Consider the following 19,545-nt stretch of genomic DNA (forward strand, 5'->3'; position numbering starts at 1 on the left):
AAGGTTAATACCGAATTCAAACCTAGGTTATGGTAGTTATAAAGATAGAGAGCTAATTTTGTTTTCTGACGTCCATCATTATATAATCCTTATAGAAGGAGATGAGTGCATCAGAAGAAGCCTGGACATGTGAAGCATTAAACTCACTTTTTAGAGGTATTTTTAACACTTATTAGGCATGATGTGTCAGTCAAGATAAGGGCCTATATAAATACAAGAAACTTAAAAAGGATAAATAAATACTTCAGAGGAGTGCTTCAGAGATTTCTATTTTTTTGGTCCTGCTTTAAAGACTCTGTCCATATAAACCAATTTGCAATAAGTAGGGTTGGCATTTCAGTAAAATGAGAAGGCTATATTGAAAGCTCTTTAGGCTCATTATACTAACTGGATGATTGTTACTCTGATTTGGTGGCATGAAATAAGCCCAATTTCTCATTGCTTGTTTCCTGTGAAGTTGTTTTCAGGTAAACAAAAGACTGGGCACAAACCAAAATGTGTGTGCTTGGGCAGAAGTCAGTAATAAATAGCAATAATGTTTACAAATCCATCAAAACTATTTGAATAGGAATTTCAGCCCTGTAAAAATCTTTGCAAAGTGAACTCTTTAAAACAGTTTGACCTTAACATAAAATAAGGCCAAATAAAAAGCGGAGAAAGGAAGGAAGGAAGAGGAGAAGAGAGCATTGTTTGCAGGGAAAGCTTGGGCCACTGTGAAAACTTTTCACTTTTCTGAAGGAAATGCAGTGCAGCAGATGGTAAGAGTGGAAGTGAGATAAACATAGGAACTGGAAAAATAAGCAATACATTCTAACAGGTTCTGTATCAAAGATCTGGAGAAGTAGAAAGATTAGACAAGAAACTGTTCTGAAACTTGACAGTAGCTGTATCTTACCAAGTCTTAAACGCACATAGCAGAGATGGAAAGTGGAATTGCACAGACAGTAGGCTGTCATTATATTTTTCTGACAGTGAGAAGGGAAGGTCTCTTTAAGGATATTTTTAAAGATAGAGATTTATCAAGGTGGAAATCTATAGTATAGATGTATAAAACACTTCACTTCTCGGCTATCTGTTTAACAATGGGATTTGATGAAGCTTTTGTTCTTGCTGTAGAATTAGCACAAGACACTGTAGTTTGGGTCTTAGATAATCTTTTCTTTTCTCTTTTTTTTTCTTCAATTCTAATTATGATCCAGGCTAGTTAACTAATACTGAAACCTATGTTACATGTTTCTGATTATGTAAGTATTGGTATGTGTAAGTACCTGTAAGTGACCACACGTATACAGAGGCAGAAAGGAAAATATATAAAAGAATATTCTTATTTCTTAAAGATGCAGTCATCTAGTAAAAGAAGGAAAGCATATCTACAAATGAGAGAAGGGAATGCATATATAGAGTGGAGGAAATATTAAGTTTTGACTGATTAAGGAAGCATCGTATTCATTCTTAAGCTTCCTATGACATTGCACGGCATTCCAATATGGAAACTAATTCACCAGCAAGGATCTGCCTCATTTAAGCCTGTGTTTGGTACTCCTGTATCTTGTCCTAGCGGCTGACAGTGAAAGGGAATACCACAATACAGTAACTCAACAAAAAATAGTTCTATAAAAATATAGTGTTACTGACAATAAGAAAGCAGGCTAATATCCTAAGGGAAACCCAATTTTTAGGAAAAAATGATGTTTTCTCTATAATACTGTCAGTTTGTGTTGGGGAACTTTTTAAGGTGGCACCCTCCCCAAAATCAGATCATTAGTAAAAGGAATGGATTTTGACAGTTTACGTAAAATGCATACCTTATCTTCATATTTATTGCCAAAATATTAAATCTACTCATTCACTTTTTAAATTTATTTATCAATTGTTTAGTTAGTTTGATGTGGTGTAACATAGCTTCAGGATTCCTCATTTCCTTCCGAGGCCCTGCATCTAATGTTGTAATTACAACTTTGCATTCTTTTGTTGAGGAAAGGCCTCTCCAATTGAATAAGCTTCAGGCCCCACAAGGCCTAAATCAACCTCTGTTAGTGCCTTCAGTAAATATGGGTGATCTCATAGGAGACAGCAATGATCAAGAATGTTGTTTGCTTTCAACTTGCTATTTTTTGAAAAACCTTGAATAAGATTCCTAAAATTTCTTGGCATTTATACTAGATATCTGAATTTCAAATCTGCTATCATTCTAGGATAAGTTGCCCTGAGCATAAAGAGAGTATAAATACTCATGGAAACACTGTATTAAAACATTCTTCCATGTTTCTGACCTCTTGCTGGCCCTGAGGGAGGAGATGCTATGGGAAGACCTTGTGGTAAAAGGAGTTTGAAATGGATCGCTTGATAACATGGGCTTCTCTGGTGGCTCAGACAGTTAAGAGTCTGCCTGCAATTTGGGAGACCTGGGTTCGATCCCTGGGTTGGGAAGATCCCCTAGAGAAGAGAACAGGTACCCACTCCAGTATTCTGGCCTGGAGAATTCCATGGGCAGAGGAGCCTGGCAGGCTACAGTCTATGGGGTAGCAAAGAGTCAGACACGACTGAGAGACTTTGAATTCACTTGATAACACACTGGGACTATCCCTAGTTGTGGAAGCTGATTATGGATTTGAATTTGGAGAAGGCTGATGTAACCTAGAATACTTCCCCACCTCCCCAGATATGAAAACTTCATTAGGATTACATTCAGCTGTAAGAATATGTTCCTGAAAGTTTCCCACAGGTGACCACATGCCCGCCTGTAAGAGCATTTTTATTTAGAGTTACTGTGGAGGATTTTCAGCTTTAAAGGGCATTATTTTTGCCTTTGCTTGGTTATTGGGATAATGAATAACTCACAGCATTGTAGCAGTCAGTTCTTACCACATGCATGTTTTTTTTCCGATCCAGTAAATATTTATTGAACACCTGCTATATCAGACATTTTGGGCCATGCTGTGATTACCATGTGAGTAAATGCAGGGAAGGTCTTGGCTATTTTTGAATTTACATCCTAGTGAGGAGGCAGACATTAATACAATAATCACAGAAGTGGTACATGGTGGTTTGAAAGAGTGAGAAAGGTTAAAGTGTTCTTAAGATTGTGACACTTTAGTTGCTATCTAATGCTAAATTATGTAAAAAGAAGTAATAGGGTTCAAAGTAGAGGGGCAGCATGGCAAGAGACTAGTGAGCATGCAAATTGTGGTGGAACCACAGTTGGACTGGACCCAGGAGAGAGATGTATGGACCAGCGAGATCAGGAAGGACAATGATCATAGGGTGAAGGACAGGAAATAATGAGAGGAAGCATACAACAGGGAGATAAATACTTTGAAAATGAAGCATTGCAGGCAAATCTGAGCTTCCCATAAACATGGTAGAGAGAGAAAATGAAAGAGTAAGATATATATAATTTCAGTGGTCAAGCAGGAGAAAAAAACAGGGTTTATCAGAAGAAATAAATGTTATCCCCTATTTGTGAGCTCTGAGAGTCATTTATCATCATTAGGGTATTTGAACTACTGTTGGATAAAGGGCATTCAGATAGGGACCAAAGTTTTTGTTAGCTGCTGTCCCACAATATGCATTCTCCATTGGTCTTGGCTTTTTGGATGTATTGCATGAGTAAAGTCTTAATTATAATGAGTAAATTATATTGTGGTGATGGAACACTGTGGTAGTGAGTGATTGCTCATGACTTATATTCCTACATGGATTATTAGAAAGGAAAAGCCTCTTTGGAGTGAATTGTTAAACAGGAAAGAATAAGCAATTAGATTGTATGGAAAACGGTATTCAAAGATCATAACTTTCTCAAATTGGTTTGATCTTTCTGTGTAGATGAGGTTTACTTGTTAGGGAGAGAGTTTTGGTTTTACTTTTTGTTGTTAATGATGATGGTGATGGTGATGTTGGTGATGACGATGGTGATGGTGATGTTGGTGATGACGATGGTGATGGTGCTGTTGGTGATGACGATGGTGATGGTGATGTTGGTGATGACGATGGTGATGGTGATGTTGGTGATGATGATGGTAATGATGGTGATGTTGATGATGGTGATGATGATGATTTCCTAAAGGGAGTGCTGGGTTTGAAGCTTGAAGACTGAGGCCAGAAAACTGAAAACTAATGGCTTCTTGATGGCCGAACAACAGATCCCTGAATAGGTCAATTACAGTTCAGAGTATTATCATTTACAGACCATCAGGCCTTACTTTGTCTCCTCTTTGGAGCAAGAAATGGCTTAATATTGTAGAATCCTCCTCTGAATGAACATGGTAGTTGCAGTGGCTTTTCTTTTTAGTTGCAGTGACGGTTTTTTGTTGTTGTTGTTGTATTTTTCCTTTGATTGGTTTGGTTTGAGGGGAAGCAGAGGAAGAGAAAATAAAACTTATTTAAACATAAACTTTGAAATATGTATTTCAGAAATGTCTTTTAAAGTAAGATGCCTCCTCCGCTTGCTTGTAAATTTTCTTGTGAGAAATAATGAGGAGTGAAATTTCTTGAATGATACAGTGCTGAGTATTTGCCTTATTTTATCTCATGTGGAAATTTCCCCTATGTTCCAAATCTTAAGTAAACTTAAAACTTTTCACATAGAGGCTGATATTGATGTCAGGAATAAATATTCAGGACTGTATAAAGAATTCATAAACCACTGTTCTTTCTTCCTAAGTTATCAATAATTTCAATGTGACTTTTATTTGATACAGTTACCATAAACATTAGTATTTTCAACAATTTTCCCTTACTAGCTATAATAAAATGCCACAAATATTACAGTAGTCATCTGTTGACTGTAGAGACTGAGTTTCTTTTCAGAATAACAGACCTAGCCCTGGACCATTGTTATCAAACATTTACGGATTGTTTCCTGATCTGGAATCTAAAAATTTATAATCAAATAAATGTGGATTCTGTTTTTTGATCTGTTTGATTCATACTCTGGGGTATGAAAAAGGCTATTATATAAGTTACAAGGAAATCACATGCATTTAAAAATGTTTGTGTACTGAATATAACTATCCAGAACACAGCAAAATCCTACATTTTCTTATATATTTATAGTAAGTCAAGGGGGACTTGAGACAGGCATGATTATAGGGATCCACAGAATAATGGATGTACTCTATTCAAACCATCGAAATGTTTAGATTTAATTTTTAGACATTAGCAAAAAAAAAGGGTAACAATTGAATGTTTTTATTTTTTGTCTCTGGAGATGTAACAGTGTCTGTAATTTGGCAATGTAGAGTTAATTTAACATGACACCTCTGTTTGGATAATCTATAACCAAACAATTGTATTAAGCCAAACAACATTGTGAGGCTATTAGGCAAAGCAAACACAAACTGAATCTTAAACTTAAATGTCCTCGCCCTTCAATACAAGCTGCAGTTTTCTGTTTTTGACTGTTACAGTCCTTTAACCAAAGCTATCTTGTCTGATGATAAAACCATAAGTGTATGAAGCTCACACATTTTTCATCTCTTTTATGACCTTATCTTTCATGAGCGGCTTCTGTGAAGGTATCCTAACTATAGGAAGCACCTGGAAAACATATGTGATATCTATTCTCCGATAAGCAGTTGTGAACAAGAAAGTAGATCTGTCACTTCTGAACTGTTCATTGTTAAAAAATACTTTGATGATTTAGCTGATTGCAAAATACATTATAGGGATGACTAACAGCTACAGTAACACTCCTAGTCAAGAAAGTTCAATAGTTACATTGTACAAGAATTTCTATAAGAGGTTAATATTGATAGGAACTACATGGATTAAAAGCAGGATTGAGAAAGGCTGTTTGCCTGCATGACTGCTTTCAAACACTGCTGCTATTTTGTGTGGAAAAAGTGACTGCCTCAGAACGTGGCAAGTCTTTAATTTCTACAGGAATGTCTAACTTTCAGTGAAAAGATATTTATTTGTGTTTTGAAATGATTTTTGCCTTGAAAATAGAGCCACTGCTTTAACCACCTTGCCAACAATACCTAATATGGAATCAAAAGACACTGTTTCAAATGTTCCAAAGACTATATTCTAGTGCATTTCCCTGAGTCATTTGTGGTGTGTTTTATAGTGCTCAATAACGCCTTCAATTTCCTCCTATAGGGCTTTCATTGATTCTGAAAACTAGACTAAGAAAAATGGAAGGGCCCACAAAATATGTATGCTATCTTTTAAAAGAGCAACAAAAGAGTTTAATCTTGCAATGGAAAACCATTAACTGCATAGCCATAATTTCAGAAATATTGTAGATTTTGTTACCATTTGACATTTATTCCATTTCATCATTTTATGAATTGGTCTCTGGATGTATATAGTGGTTATCCCATTAAACGTGTTTGTGCTTTGCTAAAAATATACTGAAATTTCTATTTAAAAGCATATTAATAAAAAATTTAGCAAGTAAATGAATGGATATCAAATGGATTTCTAACTCTTTCTATAATTCTCATCCTAGCATCCTTTTCTCTCCCTTTCCTCTTCCTACCAACAAAGCTTTTAAAGAAGTATCTGAACAAATTTGTCATTATCTTAGCTATTAATTATTCATGCCATTTTTTCATAAGCTGCTCTAGAGTGCTGCTTTCAAATATATAAGCATCAAAAATGGATAAAAGTTAAAAAAAAAAAGATGGTCAATGAAGTCATTCCCATTCAAATCAAAAAGAGGCTGAAATTGGGTTAATATCAAAATAAAGTTCTATTTATAAATTTTCCATGAGAATAAATATTGATAGGAAAGAAGCAAGTCTCTATTGTGAGGGGAAAATACTGTTTCTTAAAGTAATTTAGAGATTTCATATTTGATTAAATTATTTTTTAATCATTTCATTTTTCATTAGTAAAAAGATTAAAAATGAATTCAGTGAAAACATTACCATAAAAATGAGAGCTGGTTTCCCGAAATAAACTTAAATGATGAAGGGTTTAAAGTTGAAAAATGTGACATATCTTAGTTATTAAATAGTGCTGAAAGCAATTAATTAGTAAATGTAATGATATTGCAATAGGTTATGCTAAAAAGTGTAAAACCAAAATCTAATTTTCTAACTGCACAGTGAGCAATGGTTATTGATTAAGCATCTCTGTATAATTTGATTTTAGCAAGTTCCAAGTAAAATGGTACACCTAAAATAATGAAGAAACAAGGCTTATATATGATGAGGAGAAAGCAGCTATCTGATCTCATCTTGCTGTCTTTGTTTTTAGACCTCCATTCAACTATAATATCCTAATGGATTTGGGGTATGGTCTTTGGAATCGGACTGACTTGGAATCAATTCTTGGCTCTGCCACTTAACAGCAGTGTGCTTGGGCATCTTCTCACATATCTGCCTATTGGTTTGCTCTTCTGAAATATAGGGATAATAATGCATGGCAGAGTTGTTGATGTGATATGATGTTCATTTAACTAGTTCTGAGTGGTGCCTAAGAAACAGTAGCCACGTTTATGTTCCATACAGAATCTGAACTTTATGACATGATCTCTTCTTTATTCATCTTTATGATTTCAGAATTTGGCACGTAGCAGACATGGAGATAAATATAAATTTTACTCTGACCCATTTTTTTTCTATATCCAAATATTAACATATCATTTCATATGATATTCTTATGCTTTTGGTCATTTTTCTATTTTTGGGTTCTGTAAGAAAACACAAGTAATCAGTCATGACTTTTATTCTTCTCACTCAGGATTTATTTTTATTAATGTGATATGTATTGTACATTTAATCAGTTTCATAAATGGTTTAAAATAATTGTAAAATGTAATTTTTTTAGAGCTGTTAATTGTGTACTATCATCTACTTTTGAGTGCTTCTTTACTGAATACTCTGCAGTATTTATTTTCAGTCATTTTCTAATTATATGTGCTGCATAATGAAACAAATTAGATCAAATTGTTCCATGAATCAGGATTATCAATACTGAGTATTGCTGTAGATGTTGGCCCAAGTTGAAATCTAAGCTCTACAGTTTTGATTTGGCAGTTAAGTGACATTCAATGAAGGCATTTTATTATATGAATTACTAGTTCAATCAAGCCCTGAATAGTTGAATGATGATATTTTCATTTTGAGTGATTTACTAAAGTTCTATGTGTATCAAATGTCTGCTGAGATTTGTAGTCATCCTGCCATCTTCTTTTCATAGTAGTTACTTCTGAAAATGATCATGGGTAAACTTGGCCCATACTGAATGAGGGAAAGGACTTCACTCAGTCAACCATCAAACAGAAGGAATATTTCTTGAATTGTCTCTTGTTAGCATCTTAAAACTCTGTCTGGATCCTATTTTTGCATCACTGAAATGTCTTTAGTTTCACCACCTTCAACCTGCCATTTTTCCTGCACAATAACTAAGCTACTATAATCTTTTTTTGGGGGGAAATGGTTCTCATTTTTAATCTGAAAGAAAAAAAATGGCTTTTAAACATGGAGCCCCTGAATGTGAAATCTACAGAGTTCAGATTCATTTAAGATTATGCGTCCAAATTTCAGATATTTTATTGGTTCCTTTCTCTAGGAAGCTTCCACGACACCAGTTTTCATTAAATGTCATGCCTCTGTGCTTCTGTCACCACGGACTGCTCCCATGAAATCATTACTCACATGAGGTTGCAGTCTGTTCGTTTGTCTCTGTCCTAATCTACAGGTTGTATGACGGAAGGAACCATCTCTGTTTTGTATTCTTAGTGCTCAGAGACTCAAAAGTAGCCTTTTAATCAGTTAACTAAGAAAGCTTTATATCACTTCTGTCTAATAAAGACAGACTTCCATAGATCTAAGTCAATTCTTTTAACTTCTAAGTGTTGTGATTACTCTTCAATATATTCTCCCATACATACTTGTTTCTCACTGTGTTTCTGAATACTTTTCCTTCCAAATACGTAATTTGCAAAATACAGTATTTTAGAGTAGACTTAATTCCAGTCTTACAAAAATTGGGTGAAGGGATGTCTGGGATGTGAGTTAGACTGTTATTGCAGATTGAGTGAGGGAAAACTCAAGGACCGCAGGTCTGAAAAAGTGTGTTCATAGAACATAAATATGTGTTCATTACTGTATTTGTGTTACATGATCATGTCAGTTCTCCCAATGCTTCTCCATCTTCAACAGGAAGGTAGAACTTCAAAATTAATTAGAAGGTTCTCCATGGTCAATGTCATTTCATGCTTTTGGTCTTTGAGTTTCTATATCTATGTGATCTCATTTGGAATTATTCATTGACTACCCTGGTTATTTTTGTCAGTGGCTACCTCTCTTATGCATGTGGCATGTCTCCTTGTAGATTATATGGTTCTTAAGAGAAATTTTTTTTTTGTTTTTCATATATTTCATTGCATCTTCAAGTATATGCCTTGTCAGTGTTAATTACTGATTGAATTTTGCATAGCACAGTGTTTTCAACAATTAAAATGTAACAGTAAAAGTCAGGAAGATTTACTTCTCCCTGTGTATGTAGAGTGATATAAATAATAACTGAACATAATACTTAACTTACCCAAGTAGTTCTGATGAAAATTTTACTGTCTGTTCTCTGGGTCCTTGGATGTGTGATTTTTAACAGTGTAGTCTCATGCTTACTTGTTTATCCATCTCTCTGTGACTAAAGTTCAACTGTTTTAAGGTGTATGTGTTCTTTTTCAACAGGGGCTATGGGGAGGGGGTAGGGAGGCAAGAAAGGATGTTTGGAAAGATGCCAAGCTGATAGGAGACTCAAATTTAACCCCTAACCTTTTACAAACTGCTGATTTGGGTGGTCTTCAGGATGCCTCTCTGTGCTCCCCTATAACCCTACTGTTCTGCTCGTTAGGGAAAGGAGATGGCTGGGAAGCACTTATTGCTGAAGCGTGAGAAGGCTTAGTTGAGATTCCTTATGTGGAAATAAATGTCATAGCTCTAAGACTGTATGTAGATAAGTCACCCTATCTGTACATCAACTTCCTGATGGGTAAATTTGTCTCATTTGGGCTACATGTTCTCCAGAGTCCTCTGTGATGCTCACATCCCTGTTTCAAGATCACAAGATATGAGAAAAGTGCTTAGAAGGCATGGGTGTTGTTTAAAATATATAGGTTGATGCTCTACTCTTCACTGTTGGCGGAGGGTGGGGGGCATTTTCCTTTGTAGTCTCTTCTGCATGTGTGCCTGGAGTTAAACTTCCATTCAGTCTGTGGAAAAGCAAGGAAAAGGTCACTCACCTGGGTGGTAGATTCTAGTGTGAATTATAGTCCCCATGAAAAATAGAGCGTTGGTAAAGTCAGTATCAGTTCAGTTCAGTTGCTCAGTTGTGTACATTCTTTATGACCCCATGGACTGCAGCAGCCAGACTTCCCTGTCCATCACCGACTCCTGGAACTTGCTCAAACTCATGTCCATCGAGTTGGTGATGCCATCCAACCATCTCATCCTCTGTCGTCCCCTTCTCCTCTTGCCTTCAATCTTTCCCAGCATCAGGGTCTTTTCCAGTGAGTCACTTGTTTGCATCAGGTGGCCAAAGTATTATTGGAGCTTCAACTTCAGTATCAGCCCTTCCAAAGAATATTCAGGACTGATTTCCTTTACGACTGACTGGTTTGATCTCCTTGCAGCCCAAGGGACTCTCAAGAGTCTTCTCCAACACCACAGTTCAAAAGCGTCAATTCTTTGGCACTCAGCTTTCCCTAAACTGGGTCAGACATCCCTGGTGGCACTCCAGAAGATTCGGTGGTACAACGATATTGTTTTAAGTAACATTGACTTAGTCGGTAACAAAGTTTTCAGGTTTCTTAAATTCTTCCAATATACTAAAAGACCATGGAGCCTCCTCACGTGTATAGGCTGAGAACCAGTCCTATTTGTGTCTGAGAAGTGAGAGCTCATCTCTAACCCTGATCTCCCAATTGGTTGGTGCATCTGTGTTCTATGTGACCTACAAAAAAAAAAAGGAGCACAGAAGATTCAAACTGTTACCTTACTACTGAGCCATTTCTTATGGCTCTTGGACCATGTCTTGCACTCTCACTATTTATGAACTTGCTCTCTATTAGAGTTTTATACTCCTTTCAGGAAGGTATTTTTCCATATATATCCTACTATGCTTACCATAGTTCCTTAAAACTGGTAGATGCTCAATAAACATTTTCTGGAGAGGATTTCATTTTGATAATCCAGAAAGGAAGAGATAACTCACTTTTCAAAGAGCCTTCAATTCCAGGCATGGAGTTTGGTGGTATGGGTACGTGTTTTATTCTTTGTTACCCACCAGAGGCAGCACTTCTCTTTTAGGGAAATTAAGTTCATCAGAGCTGTCACTGAATTTCTACATTGTATTTCTTTACTTTTATTCCACTTTTTAAATGATTTATTTTTATGAAGCTATATATAGAAGTGGATGTAAAATTTATGGAGTTTAAACTTCAAAACTTGTATTACCATCACACTACTGTCATTGTAATAATAATTGTTTCCTGAAAATTTTGTATTTTCTAGGTTACCGTGAAAGATTTTAAAAATTCAATATATAATTTATAAAATATAAATATTTAAGTACTATTAATATTAGAGATTTAACAACTGTGTGAAAAATAGTTATTGAATGCTTCAAAGGGCAAGCAATTTGACTTTAAAAATTTAGCATTATTAGATTCAAGGTTTAGTTTCCCTGTTTTTAATTTATATTCTTTTCATTTTTGTCATCACATCACATTATCTTATTATTCTGTTTTCTGTTATCCTTATAAATAGGAATGTTTAATATTATTGTTTGCACTGTATTAAAGTCAGTTATTTTCCTTTAAAGCAGCAGTACTTTGTTACATTATCATTTAAAATGAAGGCACTTACAAAATTAGACTTTTTGCTTTTAAAACATGGTCATGTTAGTATGTTTCTCATTCTTTGCCATAAGTATACTTTTGCTCAAAGTATATTATATCATTTTTCTTTTTTATGTGAAATGAAGGCATGATTTTGCAAACCAGCTGTAGTTATTCAAGAACAAGTATAGTTATAGCTTCCTACATTGTGAAGACTTGTGTGACTGGCTCATCTTATATGATAATCATTCAGTTATGACCTTTTTATATCCATTTCTAAAATAAATACAAACATATTTTACTAAACTTAATGATGGAGAAAAATAAAATCTTCAAAATAACTCACTTTCAACCCAAACACAAATATGTCTTCTCTGCTGCATCTTGCCTTTATAAAAATGTAATTTGGAAGTAAGCAAGTTACAGTTTTCTGTATTGAAAGCAGTATAAAGAATATGTACAGATTTTCATTTTCTTCTTCTGTCTAATGTAATAATTCCAAATGAAAAATTTTATGAAAATGTTTTTTTAGTATTTATATTTATAGCAGTTTATTTATTTATGACTAATGTTGATTTTATTTGTTATAAAGCCATAATAGTTATCAAAATGATTAATCATAGACCTGTGTTCAGTATAATGACCATGTATGTAGCAATTATATAATTAGACATTGCTAAGGACATCCCTGTAGGAGGATCTGAAGGTCAGATAGAGGCTTTAATCACGTCTCCTTCTCTCTGTATGTTGGTGTTTTCCAGGCGATGACGAAGGAGTCCAGGAGACAGCAGAATCAGATGGGGACACGCAGTCAGAGAAACCGGGGCAACCTGCAGTTGAGACAGATGACTGGGATGGACCAGGTAGGACAAAAATGTAAAATCAACCATCTGTTGCTACTATCCACATTTTTTTTTTCCTTGAATTTGAATTAAATAATAAAACTCTTGCACTCTCATCTCTGATTTTAAAAAATATGTGTGTATGTTTGTTACACAGAAGGCTGAATAAATAACATCATTTAAAGAAGATTTTATCTTTGGTAAACTATAAAAACCAGTGTTACCTCTACTTGAAGTTTTCATCTTTGTTTTCTTTTATATTAATATAAGAATTTAGTCAATTCTACTTGCATTTTCTTTGAACAAAGATCTTTATGCCATATCCATCTTTAAACTGGGCATACTTTTAAAGCTTCAAGCAATAACAGTACTCCAAAGAAATTCATTTAGTTTAGTCATGTTTTAAGTCAAAGATTCAGTCATAGTATGTGTTTAGTTTAGAAAATATTAACAGATACTCCCCTTTGATTCAAGGTTTTGGTAACATTTTCACTTTTACAAATGAAAAGTAAATTCAGTTTTAAAGACCTTCCTTGATATTTAATCATTTCAAGAAAAAGAAAAACTAACTTTAAATACTCTAAAACACCATCATTTTATAAAAATATATACAGTTATAAAAACCCTGTGGATAAAAAAACCTTTATGCCAACTTTATATGGTGCCAACTAATTTGCAGTTTATGGTATATTTATAAATGGAGACTATGATGTCATAGAGCTTAAGGACTACACGAATTTTGAAATAGTTTTAGCCATAATTTCCAAAGCAGTAACATTTTTCATTAAGAAAGATCTCTATATTTCAATCACATTTTCACCCTTGCATGACTTTGCAAATTGCTCTCTGTTGTGCATGAAGAAGAGAGGAACTCCAGGGGTAATTTTCTGAATCCAGCAGCTGGAAAATATAATGCAAACAAAAATGAAGATACAGTATATCTGATTATTATGTCATTTCTAATGTTATTTATGACATATGCAAATGTTTGTATTCTATATACTATAGCATAGTGTTACACAAGATTTTGGATCAAAAGTATTATATTTAAAGTACTATAGTACCAGATTTTAAGCATTTGAAAGAAAATGTGGACATCTGTCATTTTCACTTTATCTCATAATACTTCTGTCTCAATATAGGTAAGAATTCCCTTGATTAAAAAAAATAAGAAAAAACTTTGGGAAAAAATTTTTGTCCTTGGTGATTACATTTAACTTAAAAAAGGTGGGCAACTTTATGTTGTATGGTTGTTCATTCATGGAATTAGGTATGTATCGGCTACTTAGAAGAATTTTTACATTTAGATTAGATGGCCTTTCTGATATGCCTACCTGCAAAGGGTACATTCTGGATTCTCTCAAAGGGGCAAACTTGGAGGTGGCTGGTTTTCCTCCTCGCTCAAGTCTGGGGCCCACAGTACTCCCAGTGACTTGGAAGTATGTAAGCAAATTTCAGAGGGGTAGTGAATTATTAATCACATACTGAAAATCCAGTGCTACCTTTTTCAGGAATATTTTCCAGAAATAAAGTCATATTTTAAGTAAAAAAGGAGGGAGCAAGGGTAAAGCATGATAAGATTTTTCACATCTGAGTTATGTAATGTACTTAATGTATCTGGTTTTATTCAGTTGATATCAGTGAAAATGTATATACTCTTTCTGTGGCACAATTGAATATGCAAAATCTTTAAAGGAAAAATGTGCACCTCCAAGCAGGTATACCTAGAGGAAATCCATCCTTTGTATGTTATAAAATCGGTAACACATTTTTCCCTATAGGTGTTTTGAAAAATAAAGGGGAGTTTATTATTTTGACATCCTCTGATTAATGAAGTGGATTCATAACAAAAGATTACCTATTGGACATTTATCTTTTAAGGTGTAACATTCATTGCTTTCCTCCAATCTGGAGAAAGTATACAGGATGTTTCTGGACTTTCCTTTTTGCATGAATAGTGATTACATCAATCATGCTCATGTTCAATTGTTCAGTCATGTCTGACTCTGCAACCCCTTGGACGGTAGGCCACCAGTCTCCTCTGTCCATGAGATTTTTCAGGCAAGAATACTGGAGTGGGTTGCCATTTCCTCCTCCAGGGGATCTTCCCAACTCATGGATTGAATCCGTGTCTCCTGCATCTCCTGCATTGCAGGTGGATTCTTTTTACAGCTGTGCTCCAGGGAAGCCTAATTACATTAGTATTTTTACCCAAATATTTTTTTTCAGAAAAATTATTGGTATTTCACTACTGTATTAAGGCGAGGAAGTTTTCGAGGTTTCCATACATGTTAGAAAATGAGCTCTGGATTCTAAAGGTTTAGGTTCAAATTCTGGATTTGCTGCTTACTTGCTGAATAATTTTTGGCAAATTGCTTAATCTCTCTGTGCCATTATTCTGATTTGTCAAAAATGTGAAAAGTGATATTAATGCCTCAAGGCTTTTGTGAGAATTAAACCAGATCATGCACATAAAGTGTTAATGATCATTATTATGGCTTTGAAATTGTTGAGACTTGAAGCAGAACCTTTAAAAATTCTTTTTGGCATTTTTTTAAAGTTCAGTAGTACATGTGATATAACAAGGGTAAGCTTTTATAATGCTACGCATATAGTTTTGAAATAAGCCAGAAATGGTCAGTTAAGACATGAGGTAATGAGTCAGGTGTGATTTCAAGGTCTTTTAACTTTAAGAAGACCTCCTACCCAGTTCTGATAGTTACCCTAAGATGGACAGTTGTCTCTAAAAATAGAACAGAATCTAAGGACAAGGAAATTATCTAAAGAATTTGAGGCACAGAGCTGACATCATTTAAGATGGATCAGGATTTACCTTATTTTTAAAGTTTAATTGAAGACAACTCCACAACTTTTCTTGATGGCTTAATTCCATAATGAATTACCTTCTATCTAAAGTGTTCTATTTGTATCAAATATAGATTCCCCAATGCAATTTTTCCTTATTTTTTGTTCATCTAAAAGGCACATTTAGTAATTGCTTGTACCTCTGCTAACTCGTAAAGGTGGAACCTAAACAATCTATGTGGCTTCCCAGGTGGCTCTAGTAGTAAGGAACTCACCAGCCAATGTAAGAAACTTAAGGGATGCTGGTTTGATCCCTGGGTCAGGAAGATCCCCTGGAGGAGGGCATGGCTACCCACTCCAGTATTCTTGCCTGGAGAATCCCATAGACAGAGGAGCCTAGTGAGCTACCATCCATGGGTTCACAAAGAGTTAGACACAAATGAAGTGACTTAGCATGCAAGCAATATTTAGGAAAATTATCTTCCATTTGTAAAGATTTCTAATGGTGAAATTCTTTAAATACTTGTGACTCTTATTTGAATAATCTTCAATTTCTTATGTGTCTTTCATATTTGTGTGGAGTGCTAGACTCACACTAAACTAATAAAGTTGAGGCCAGTATAAAAGTCATTACCTCATTATTTCAATATTTCACACATCTATTTGCAACTTTCATTCTTCTTTCTTTCTCTCAAGAAAATTGCCTTGATGCTACCGTGCTTGGAATCTAGTTCAAATGATACTTGTTATCTGCTGTTCTTCCTTTTCATCTGCATTTGCCTGTGCCTCAGTTCAGAGGGGAAAGAATCTGCCTGCAATTCAGGAAACCCAGATTTGATTCCTGGGTTGGAAATATCTCTTGCAGAAGGAGATGGCTACCCACTCCAGTATTCTTGCCTAGAATTCCATGGACAGAGGAGCCCGGTGGACTCCTGTCCATGGGGTCGCAAAGAGTCGGACACTTACTTTTCATACCTTTCATATCATTTCAGTCTTCTTTTTAAGTAAATGCCTTTTTTTTTTTATCACCCTCACAAGTAATTTAGTCTGCCAGTACTCATACATGTAACTACTTAATAAACAAACATTATACACTAAAACCTGTGAAAGGTGCTAGAGAGAAGCCCAAACACGTAATAGTATGCTGTCAATAAGCTCTTGTTTTTAATGAGCTATAGTTGATTTACAATGTTGTGTTAATTTCTACTGTGCAGCAAAATGATTCCATTAAACATTCCTTTTTATATTCTTTTCCATTCTGATTAATCACAGAATATTGAATATAGTTCCCTGTGCTATACAGTAGGACCTTGTTTATCCACTCTATGTATAATAGTTTGCATCTGCTACCCTCTAACCTCCCCCTTGGCAACCATAAGTTTATTTTCTATGTCTATGAGTCTGTTTTGTAAATGAGTTCAGTTGTATCATATTTTAGACTCCACATGTAAGTGACATCATATAAGTGACTTCCACATCTGACTTCACTTAGTTTGATAATCTCTAGTTCCATCCATGTTGCTGCAAATAGCATTATATCATTCTTTTTATGGCTGAGTAATATTCCATTCTGTATATGTGCCACATCTTCTTTATCTGTCCCTCTGTTGATGGACATTTAGGTTGTTTTCATGTCTTGGCTATTGTAAATGAATAGTACTGCTGTGAACTTAGGAGTCCATGTATCTTTTTGAATTATAGTTTTGTCCAGATTTTTGCCCAGGAGTGAGACTTCTGGATCATATGGAAACTCTATTTTTAGTTTTTTGAGGAACCCCCATACTGTTTCCCATGGTGGCTGTATCAACTTACATTCCCAACAGCAGTGTAGGAGGGTTTACTTTTCTCCACACCCTCTCCAGCATTTGTTATTTGTAGACTTTTAAATGATGGCCATTCTGACCAGTGTTCACACTCTCTTTTTGATGCCATTTCTCTCCTTTAATATTCTTTAATTATCCATGTATTACAGTTAGGTAGGATGTAGTAATTAAGCATGTCAACCTAGAAAGCAGATAATGATCTTGATTACAGGAGAAAATGCACAAATTTTAGAGCCAGACAGATCTGTATTTGAGTATACCTGCTGACACTTATGGTCTTATGACCTTGGGAGGATTGAACTGCCAGAACATGATCTTAGTTTTTTGAATGTTGAGTTTTAAGCCAGCTTTTCCACTCTCCTCTGTCATGCTCATCAAGAGACTCTTCAGTTCCTCTTCACTTTCTTCCAGTAGAGAGGTGGATTTGCATATCTGAAATTGTTGATATTTCTCCCGGCAGTCTTGATGCTAGGTTGTGATTCACCCAGCCTGGCGTTTCTCATGATACATTGGGTTAGTTACTAACTCTCCAAGGGCTCAGTTTCCTTACTTATAAAGTGGGGCTAATTGTAATTACTACATCATTAATGAGACTTTCTATGTAAAACATGGAGATCAAAGCTTCATAAGTGCTCAATAGATAGCTGTTAATATTACTTTCAGTATCATTTTGGCAATTGTGCCTTAGAAGCTATTACAGTGCCTTACAGATGATAAGCTCACATGTGTATAGTGAATTAACCTTGCCATATTTTGCTATTAGAAATCATCATAGGGTTATATTAACTATGTTCTAGTCAACTGGATTTAAAACATAATTCAGTAAAAGAAATTTTAATGTAAGTAACTTTTCAAGAATAAATGTTTAGCATAAAATCAGATATGTGTGCTTGTTGCATCTGGACTAAAAATTGGTCAAGAAATCTATAAATGTCACCTCTTTTCAGTTGCTTGTCAGTGTTGTGGATGCATGCAGAGGATCAGGCTAGTTGTGGTCTGTGCCTGAAATTAAACTGTGAAGATGGGGACTGTTTTGTGCAAAGTGGAATGGCAGCTGGGAGACTACTGTGAGGAAGCACATACTAATGATACAGAGGTTTTTTTTTTTTCCCCCCTTTACTAGTCCAAAGAAGGGCTTGGAGATTACAGTTCTGATTTAGTTTCCTTTTTGATTGGGAAAATGTGGTAGATATAAGATCTGGGAAATACCATTTGAAGTAAATTAACAGAAACCTATGAAACATAGTTAACCATAGATATAGTCTGACAGTAAGAAGAATATTGTGAGAAGCGGAGGAAATCGTAGAATGACTGTGTATTACTCTGACAGTGAATTGGTATTATCTCTGCTATCAGATAATGCAGTTATCATTAATTTTCACATTTGCATTTCAATCTTTGGAAGGAAATGACTCTTGCCGGATGAAGATAAGAGCTCTGTACCACTATAATGAACCATCATTTTATCCCAACTCTTTGTGTCCATATGAAAATGAGGCAGGGAGGAGTGTGTGTGTGGTAGGGGGGTCAGAAAAACATTACAGCAAAGTATCAAAAATTGCTACAGACTTTTGAGCCCCTTCTGAAACAAGAAGGGGTCAAAATAAATCTTCTGTAGTGTAGTTAAGTGGATATCGGATTAAAGATGAAAGCCTTACTCTTTGTAGAATGGAATGTCACATAAACACAGTGAAAAAGTTTTCTTTATCTTATCCCTTTACTCCAGTTTGCACTCTGATATAGAATTAAAAGACACACAAACCTAACCAAAAACAAAGGAAAAGGTAGGCAAAGGACTTATGATTATTGTTTGGCAAGAGATGTCTTTGAGTAATAAGGAACTGTATAAAATTTACCAGTTTATCATTATTATTCTTTCTTCAGATGTACAAGAATGAGAATCAAAGATATCTAAATAATGGCTTGTTTTAGAATATGCAAATACCTGATTTGTTTGCACAACTTTAATTGAGAAATTCAAGTTAAAGGCTGATGAACTGAGATTAATTTTTTTGGACCTTTTCTTTCCAGTGACTTTTTCCTCAAACATACTCCTGGAAAATAAAATACAATGTCAAGTTTTATAAATATAGCATGATCCCAGAAAAATATATGACAGCACGTACTTTCCTATCCCAGACCCTACTCTCATAGCAAAATTCATTAATTAATCCTTTACATTTGAAGCTCCCTTCATTAAACTAAAATTTCCACCCTTTCTTTGAAACTTACTTGATTGAGACTGTTGTGGGTTAAGTTAGGTCCTCTCGTAATTCAC

At 35.0% G+C, this 19,545-nt stretch overlaps 1 protein-coding gene across 2 annotated transcripts in view; it reads left to right on the forward strand.

Annotated features, from left to right (window-relative positions):
* Positions 1-19,545, forward strand: part of ZFPM2 (zinc finger protein, FOG family member 2) — a 499,502-nt gene that overhangs the window by 112,256 nt on the left and 367,701 nt on the right. For both annotated transcript variants that reach the window (XM_081502271.1, XM_081502272.1), the window contains exon 3: positions 12,559-12,660. In XM_081502271.1, coding sequence (XP_081358397.1) covers positions 12,559-12,660 — 102 coding nt within the window. The remainder of the gene's footprint in view (positions 1-12,558; positions 12,661-19,545) is intronic.

This window comes from Giraffa tippelskirchi, chromosome 6, assembly GCF_054371585.1.
Source record: "Giraffa tippelskirchi isolate mGirTip1 chromosome 6, T2T-mGirTip1v1.2.pri, whole genome shotgun sequence".
NCBI classification, from domain to species: Eukaryota; Metazoa; Chordata; class Mammalia; order Artiodactyla; family Giraffidae; genus Giraffa; species Giraffa tippelskirchi.